Source organism: Rhineura floridana, chromosome 1 (assembly GCF_030035675.1).
Source record: "Rhineura floridana isolate rRhiFlo1 chromosome 1, rRhiFlo1.hap2, whole genome shotgun sequence".
NCBI classification, from domain to species: domain Eukaryota; kingdom Metazoa; phylum Chordata; class Lepidosauria; order Squamata; family Rhineuridae; genus Rhineura; species Rhineura floridana.
The window spans coordinates 252,123,086-252,132,668 of NC_084480.1; the positions used below are offsets into that span (position 1 = coordinate 252,123,086).

The window sequence follows — 9,583 nt, forward strand, 5'->3', positions numbered from 1 at the left end:
TCAAAACTGGGAGAACTGATGTCACCATCTGCAAGAGCACCAGGTAATTAAGACACAACCTGGTAAATGAATGAGGCAATAGTGAGGCTTTTAAGTTTGTGACTGTTTAGCATAGAGGAAGCCAGAGAATGAGGAAAATAATGGAGCAGATACTGGATACTTCTTTCTTTTTCTTTGATGGGTTCCCATTTCAAGCGAGTAGTTTAAATTATAACATTTATTTGTACAATTGTTTGCTAAAAATTGCATTTCTGCTTGCTAAAGACTTTTTGTTAAAGCTCACTGTGTTTTACAAGGTAAATCTATGCAGTCAGTGGAACTTCCTTCCAGGTAACAATGCATGACTGAACCCATGTGTGTAACGGCAGCAGCCTGTAATTTTGGATTCTCCTTGAGTGCGACTACAAGACTTGTCATGATGAGGGCATGAGTTTCAAAATGTATAACCTTGAAAAAGAAACATGAACAATTTCACTAACGGACTCCATTCACTTCAATAGTAACTGAATTTCACCCTGTAAAATCATTTGTAAGTCAATAATAATGAATTTGTAACTGTACAAAAAAACCAGGGTTTTTTTTGTTATTACTCCAACTAAAGATCAGGAAACCAGCTAGAGTAATTGTACTGAACAAAAACACTCAATTTCCCAAAAAGACATTTTAATGACAACAATGTTGTGCAGATTAGAATGCTAATTGCAGCCAGCAGTTTAGAAGACTGCTGTTACACAACATGCTTTTTCCAGTCATACTAATTATTCTTCCCTGTTTTAGTAACAAATGCGGAAGAAGTTTAATTAGTAGTGTCTACTAACAGAGAGCTCCAGTGGGTGCAGTGGATGTATGTTGAACACACCTGTGTGAAAGGCTAGACATAACAGCTAGAGGGTACAAGGTCAGAGTCATACAAAGGTCACTGATGGCCAGGTTGATCATGAAGTATTCTACTGGTTTCAACATGTTCTTTTTCTTGAAGGAAACATAGAGGAGGATACTGTTCCCAAAAATGGAGCATATGCCTGTAGGACAAAACATAGAGGGATAACTATTTTTACTCTCATTACCATTTTGACTTTGCATCCAATTATTTTCATAGGATAAACACTTTGGGATCCAGGGATGACTAATCATGATTTTTCTTTAAGCATTTTACAAAAATTATTAATTTAAGTCCTTGCAGCATGATTTCCAAATTGCTCTCTTCCTCCACCGCCAGTTTATTTTTATCACCCACATCTCCAAAGTGGTTGAGCACTTTGTAATAATGAATGAATATGGACTTTACAATTTAGAGATAAAACAAGACAACAGGGAATTAAAGGCATTTTAACATGTACCCAATTTAGTTCATGTTAAGCTGAGCCATGACAGCCAGCTTCTCATGATGACCACAGCCAACCTAGCTGACCACACTGCTCAACTGAGCAATGACAAATTTATTCAAGACACTAATTGATTTCAAAGCAAAGATCAAGTAACCCACATCTCCACTAAGGAGATCTCCTCCTCAGTACTGTGGACCATTTTGGCTACCTGCTTATTCTGCATACAGATGTACCATATGCTGTGGACATAATACTGTGGAATGCTGTGGACATAACATATCTTGACTTCAGCAAAGCTTTTGACAAAGTACCCCATGATATTTTTATTAGCAAGCTAACTAAATGTGAGTTGGATGGAACAATTATCAGGTGGATCCACTGTTGGCTCCAGAATCATACTCAAAGAGTGCTTATCAATGGCTCTTTCTCAAAATGGGGGGAGGTGACGACTGGGGTACCGTAGGGCTTGGTCCTGCGCCCAATGCTCTTCAACATTTTTATTAATCTTGGATGAGGAAGTGCAGGAATGCTTATCAAATTTGCAGATGATACAAAATTGGGAGGGATAGCTAATACCCTGGAAGACAGAAACAAAATTCAAAGGGACCTTGATAGGCTGGACCATTAGGCTGAAAACAATGAAATTTAACAGGGATAAGTGCAAAATTCTACACCTAAGAAAAAGAAACCAAATACACAGTTATAAGATTGGGAGGGGGGATACTTGGCTCAGCAATACGACATGCAAGAAGAATCTTGGAATTGTTGTTGATTACAAGCGGAATATGAGCCAACAGTGTGATGTGGCTGCAAAAAAAGGCAAATGCTATTTTAGGCTGCATTAACAGAAGCATAGTTTCCAAATCACGTGAAGTACTAGGTCCCCTCTGTTCGGCACTGGTTAGGTCTCATCCTGAGTACTGTGTTCAGTTCTGGACACTGCACTTTAAGAAGGATGCAGACAAACTGGAACAGGTTCAGAAGAGGGCAATGAGGATGATCAGGGGACTGGACACAAAGCCCTGTGAGGAGAGACTAAAAGAACTGGGTATGTTTCAAGTACTTGAAAGGTTGTCACATAGAGGAGAGCCAGGATCACTTCTCGATCATCCCAGAGTGCAGGACATGGAATAATGGGCTTAACTTACAGGAAGCCAGATTTCAGCTGAACATCAGGAAAAACTTTGGATGGTTAGAGCAGTAGGACAATGAAACCAGTTACCTAGGGAGGTTGTGGGCTCTCCAACACTGGAGGCATTCAAGAGGCAGCTAGGCAGCCACCTGTCAGGTATGCTTTAACTTAGATTCCTGCATTGAGTAGGTGGTTGGACTAGATGGCCTTCTAGGCCCCTTCCAACTCTACTATTCTATGATTCTATAATATGCTAAGGACTGCATCTGTATTGTTGTTTCTGGTTAAAAGGGATGGGGTTCGCTGCATGGTGCCAATCCGCAAGAATTTCGATAGTCTGTCATTTCTTTACCAGTCTGTCCTTTTTTTGTTTCCGCCTTCTCTGGCGCTTGCTGATTCAATCTGCTGCACACGTTTTGGGGTGATTCGATCTGCAGAGGTTTTTCTTTGGGGGTGTGTGAAAATTACGCAATTGTTTGCATAGATACTTATGTAAATGACAGCATTCCACGTAGTTTTTTGGCGACAGAGAAAAATGCTGCAATGTTTAGGTAGCTGCTGTGAATGAATGATCAGATCACAGTGTTCCATGTGGTTTTTTGGCAGTGGGGAAAACACTGCATAATTTTTAGGTCACTGATATGAATGGATGATCAGTGTTCCACATGGTTGTTTTTTTAGTCACACAGTGACACACACACACACACACACTTAGCACAGAGAGAGTGAGAGTGAGAGACAGCCCTTGGTTAGCTCAGGACAGCAGCAACGAAAGAGTGGTGGAGGCGGGGTGAGGCGGGTAGCATGGGTCAGTCTCATCATCGTAATGTTTCCCATGCAAGAGATTCAGAATGATCTGAGATATCTTGTTTGAAAAACATGACATTGCATGTAATTTGAGAATTAGCATTGAAGACGTATATAGCCAATTTTTTTTTGCATTATATTGTGATAACGATTTTTTTGGTAATATGTAATGGACAAATGGAAATCCTGTGGTTGACACAACAGCTTAATTACGAAAAAATATGTAAAATAGGGGGAGGATTTCAGGAAAAAGAAATTTGCTGACTGCAGTCGCAGCCGTAAAATCCACGCCGATTACAACCACAGCCCACTGGAAGAGATCGGTGCCACTCCAAAGGGATAGCGAACTAGTGCATTCAGTCGGGATCCGGCACCAGGTTCGATTTTGTCAGATATTCTCCCCCATCCCTACTGGATAATATGATAAAATCATTTTTTAAAGGGGCAATTTTGATTAGGCAAACCACACGGGGTGAAAGGTAAAGCAGTCTCTTCCCAGACACGTCTCCTCAAATTAAAATCTGGATCTCTCTGTGCCTGTTTTAAAGTACACACACCAGGAGATCCCAAGTCACATGTGGTTTGACCCTAAAAAGCTATTAACCCTAGGCCATTGGTAGCCAATGTGATGCCCTCCTGATGTTGTTGGATGATGCGAATTGCAATCCAACAACATCTAGAGGGCGCCACGTTGGCTGCCCCTGTCCTAGGCTCTGTTATAGATGCTTAATTATGAACTTTTAGTTCACACAAGTATTTTAGTTACTTGATTTAACAGGAAAATAACCAGATTCAGGTCAAGGATGAAAAAGGAGATGTTTGTGCAGTTCACATCCAGGGTTTTGCTTCAACTGGAAATCAGGGCTAAGCAGTTAAAGAGTATCACATATGTGCTGTTGACATAGTTATAAAAGCTTTGTTTCTCTAGAGTGTGAACTAAAATATCCAATGTGATATATAACCTCCAATAATCACTCCTACCAAATATGATATAGAAGATTCCAACAATAATATCAGCTGCTTCAGTTATTTTGGAATGAAATGTTGCATTTACAAAGTAAGAGCTCATCTGGAAAAAATGGGAGAAAGAAAAGACAAAATGTTAGTGGATTTCAGGACCAGTTTTTTTTTACAGTGTTCTCAAACACAGTGCTTACCATGAATACAGCAAATGTGGAGGCATTTTCTTAAACCGCATATTAATTTAAAAACTGCCTTTTTTGAACTTTAATGAGATATGTCCATGTATAAGACCTGCATCAAGATCCTAACCACACTATAATTTCCTGCTATACCATATGAAAATGTTGGATCTCACTCAAAAAGAAATCCAGCTAACTGGTCTGGTGAGCATGAGTCTATGTGCCCATGAACTACTTAGAGCAAGAGTCACCAAGGTGTAGGAATGGGGGAGAAATACACTAAAGGCGAATTAGGCATTGGATCCTTCCTCAGTTTGTGCATTGGTTGTCTTTGTGAATCGGTCTAGTTTGCTATGAGCTTCTGTGGCTTTTCCTGACACTGAATTTTTAAAAAAGCACTGAATATCATTGGCGATGAGACTTCCCAGGAGGATCGCTCCGCTTGTGCTTGCCTCTAGGACGAGCTCTCGTCTCAGAGGAAGCTTTTTCAGTTTTTAAAACCAGTCAGAAGTTTTTTTTTTACTGGGAAAATTTTCTCCCAGGCAAGGGAGAAACATAGAGATTATCCACAGAAGTTCCGTGGTGTTTGTTGGGGGCTGGAATTCATCAGGATCGTCTATGAATGAAGGTCTAACCAGCAAGCGTCGGACGGAGCTATGGATTACAACAAGCTCAAACTGATTAAGCAAGACTTTTTTTTCTTCAAAGAAAAACGTTCTAACAGGCAAGCATTCTTCTGTCTATTATTATCTAGCTTAAATCGTTATAGCAAAAGAGATTTGTCGAGGAATTAGCAACAAGAATTCCTGGGTGAGTTATAACTTTCTCTTCTACACTCGGAACTAGGAGGAAGAAAATCGAAAAAACCTATCTTTGTTTTTATTGCAAAAAGCTGGCATGGAATTGGGCATTATAAAGATATAAACGGATGAGGGGCATCTGATTTGAAGAGAGAAAATTTGATTTATTTGATATTTGAATTTTACATGTCTGGGACTATTTTTTCTGGTCTACTTTTTAACGAATCTGCTTATTCTTTATGCCACTAATTATTTGGATGCTGTGAACTAAATTTGTTTTGCACTTTTGGACACATAAGAGATAAGGCAGTTTGTGCTGTCTAGAGGACTGATGTCATCAGGTTTGGAAGATTAACTCCTTTGTGACTGGAAAAAGAAATAAACTGTTCTTTGCTTGGGAATAGTGGCTATAATTGGAAATTGAAGGTGTTTTGTTCTTTGGGTTTTAAGAATGACAATCAAGAAGGTGGCTGAGACCCTGGATGTACAGGAAGGGATTTCCTCTCTAGATATGTTTCAGAAAATAATGAATGAGATTAAGCTAATCAAACAAGAGATGAGACAGAGCAGACAAGAGATGAAAATTGAATTTGGCAGAATGAGACAGGAGCTGACAGAAATAGAGGATTCTATGAGAATGGAGGTAGATGGGACCAAAGATATAACTGGACAAATAAAAGGAGATGAAAGAAAAATTAAAGGGAAGGTTCAAGCCCTGGAGATTGGAATAGATTTATTAAATATGGACTTGGAAAAAGATTTGGATTTTATGGCTGTGATGGATCCTGGAGACAAATATTACTGTTTGGAACTCAGCGCTGTCCCTGAAGGAATTGGTGAAGAGATTGGAGATAAAGATATCATCGGTTCAAAAAAATTCCTGGACTGGAAGGATTTGATGGAACTTGAAATGGAGAAAGTTTACAGAATTAATTCCACATTTGTGACAATGGAAAAACTTTCAAGAGATGTGCTAGTGCATTCTGTAAAAAAGAGGAACAGAGATGCGGCTTTGCAACAATATCTCAGTGATACGTTCGGAATTGATGGCAAGGAAATATTTATGATGAAGGAAATTCCTATCAGACTCTTATTATATGACTACGACAGCAAGATTTTTGGGTGCGCAAAGATGGAAGATGGAAGATGGAATCAACACGGATAATGGAAGAAGAGCTATTGAAATTACTGGATTTAGTAGACTTGAAGAGATGGATTAATTGACATGCCTATTTGGAGAAAAATTGATGGATATATATCTCAAGGATTGGAAGCTTCTCTTTGACTTTTTGTTGAAAGAATAAAATGATATGATGTTAATGTGATTTGATACCAATTAAGATAACCACTGGAGGAAGGTGATTTTATAATCTATTAAGAGACAGGTTTGTTATATATTATAGACTTATAGCTGATCTATGATAAATCGGAAGTCAATAGTTTTTATTGTATTAGTTATTAATTTGTTCTTTTTCTTTTTGTTTTGTTTTGTTTTTGAAAATTTGAATAAAAATTAATGTTAAAAAAAAAAGAATATCATTGGTGATCACTTGTGGCCGAGTAAGATTGTCCTCCAAGATAAGGTCTTTAACAGTGGGCCTGTAAGTGACTGTGGAGGCCAATTCTGGATCCACACAGCCTCCCACACTGAGGACATAGGTTTCCAGATGGAAGATGGTCGCGATGAGGATTTGTTTGACGTGCCTTCCGCTTAGCTCGTTTGTCCCGTTCGCCCTGTATTCGTGCTTCTTCAAAGTCCACATCACCTTTGATAATAGCCAAGCTCCATTTGGGACGTTCATGGGTCAAGACTTCCCAGTTGTCGATGTTCATGTTACATTTTTTTAGATTCGCTTTAAGAACATCTTTAAACCGCTTTTGCTGTCCACCGATGTTCCGTTTTCCATCCTTAAGTTGGGAGTAAAGTAGCTGCTTTGGAAGACTGTGATTAGGCATTCAAGCAACACGGCCGGTCCAGCAAAGTTGATGTTGAAGGATCATTGTTTCAACACTGGTAGTCTTTGCTTCTTCCAATACGCTAACATTAGTCTGTCTGTCTTCCCAAGTAATTTGCAGAATTTTCCAGAGGCAGCGTTGGTGGACCCTTTCAAGAAGTTGGGAGTGGCATTTATAAATGGTCCATGTTTCACAGGCATACAGTAAGGTCAGTAGTACAATGGCTTTGTAAATAAACATTTTGGGCTCCCTGCGAATATCCTGATCCTCGAACACTCTACGCATCATTCGGGAGAATGCAGCACTCGCAGAGCTCAGATGATGTTGAATTTCAGCATCGATGTCAGCTTTTACAGAGAGATGGCTGCCGAGATAGGGGAAAGGAACAATGTTCTCCAACGTCACACCATTAAGCTGGATCGATGGTGCTACAGAGGGAGTAGTTCGCACCTGTTGATGAAGCACTTTGGTTTTTTTAATATTAAGAGAGAGCCCAAGCTTTCCATATGCTTCTGCAAAGACATTTAGAATAGTTTGAAGATCTTTCTCTGAATGTGCAGAGACTATATTATCATCGGCATATTGAAGTTCTACGACAGAGGTTGACATTACCTTACTTTTTGCTTTGAGCCTGAGATTAAAAAGCTTTCCATCTGTTCGATATATGATTTCCACACCAGTAGGAAGTTTCCCCTCAATAAGGTGTAGAATCATAACAGTGAAGATAGCAAATAAGTTGGGAGCAATGATGCATCCCTGTTTTATGCCTGATCCGACTCTGAATTGATCACTCTGAAAGCCATTGTTGTCCAAAATTGTTGCTGTCATGTTGTCATGAAGGAGTCGTGAAATATTCACAAATTTATCAGGGCATCCAATTTTCAGAAGGATGGTCCAGAGAGCGGTTTCATTCACAGTGTCAAAGGCCTTAGTCAGATCAATAAACGCCATATATAAAGATCGATTCTGCTCCCGGCATTTTTCTTGACACTGTCGTGCAGTGAAGATCATATCCACTGTCCCCCTGGAAGGGCGGAAACCATTTTGAGATTCGGGGAGGGTATCCTCCGAGATCAGCAGGAGGCGATTTGCGAGGATCCTTGCAAGGATTTTACCTGTGGTAGCAAGAAGAGAGATACCTCGATAGTTCCCACAATCTGTTCTATCACCCTTCTTAAAAAAGGGTGATAATTATGGCATCCCTAAAGTCTTCTGGGATCTCCTCCCTCATCCAGATTTTTTTGATGAGCTTATGAAGTTGTTGTGTAAGTTCAGGCCCACCTTCTTTAAAGACTTCAGCAGGAATCCCATCAGGTCCACTACCTTTGTTGTTCCTCATTTGATTGATGGCTTTACTGACTTCATCCAAATTAGGGGATACTGCAAGCTCATCTCTAGTTTGTTGTTGTAGAATTTACAAGAAGACCTCACCAGCCATGATAGAGTTACGATTGAGGAGGTCATCGTCTTTATCCTTAAGAAGGAGGTCTTTATCCTTAAGAAGTTTGCTACCATCCATTGAACGTAAGGGATTTGTACTGTAATTTGTTGGTCCATAGATGGCCTTTGTGGCATTAAAAAAGTCCCATGCATTGTGAACATCTGCAAAGTGCTGGATTTCTGGAGCTTTCTTTATCCACCAGGTGTTCTTAAGTTCTCTAGTTCTTCTTTGGACCTCAGCCTTTGCACTGGTATAGATGTTTGAAAGCAGGCTCGCTTAATAGGATCTTGAAGGGCATGGATGTTTATTTTACGCCTTGGTTTTCTTCCTTGGAGCCTACATTGAGGAACAATGTTAATGGCCATAGCGGATTGAATTAATCGGTGATCTGTCCCGCACTCATCAGCACTTGTCATGGCCCTAGTGAGGAGTACATCACGACGATCTCTGGCACGGATAATTATGTAATCCAGGAGATGCCAGTGTTTTGATCGAGGGTGCTTCCATGATGTTTGAAATTTATTTTTCTGACGAAAGAGTATGTTTGTAATAACAAGATTATTCTCTGCACATTTAGTCAGAAGTAGAATGCCATTCAGGTTGCTATTGCCAACTCCTTCTTTCCCAATGGTTCCTGGCCATAAGTCGAAATCATGCCCAACTCTTGCATTGAAATCACCCAAGAGGATAATTTTATCCTCCTTAGGTATCTCTGATAAGATGGTATCCAGCCGGTTATAAAAAATTTCCTTGATGTCTTCATCAGCATCTAATGTTGGTACATAAGCACTTACAATAGTTGCCTGCTGGTTTTTGGCAAGTTTTAACCGGAGAGTTGAGAGTCGTTCATTAATTCTGACAAGAGCTTCACAAGATTATTTTTAATAGCAAAGCCTACTCCATGTATTCATCATTCTTGTTCAGGCAGTCCTTTCCAGAAGAAGGTATAACCTCCTTTTTCTTCCTTCAGTTGTCCT

At 39.7% G+C, this 9,583-nt stretch overlaps 1 protein-coding gene across 1 annotated transcript in view; it reads right to left on the reverse strand.

Annotated features, from left to right (window-relative positions):
* The window catches only part of LOC133371440 (opsin-5-like), a 33,029-nt gene extending 28,693 nt beyond the window's left edge, over positions 1-4,336 (reverse strand). Inside the window, exons 1-2 of the mRNA XM_061598924.1 lie at positions 4,249-4,336; positions 860-1,022 (exon numbers count right to left, since the gene is read on the reverse strand). Coding sequence (XP_061454908.1) covers positions 860-1,022; positions 4,249-4,336 — 251 coding nt within the window. The remainder of the gene's footprint in view (positions 1-859; positions 1,023-4,248) is intronic.
* Between the last annotated feature and the right edge of the window lie 5,247 nt (positions 4,337-9,583).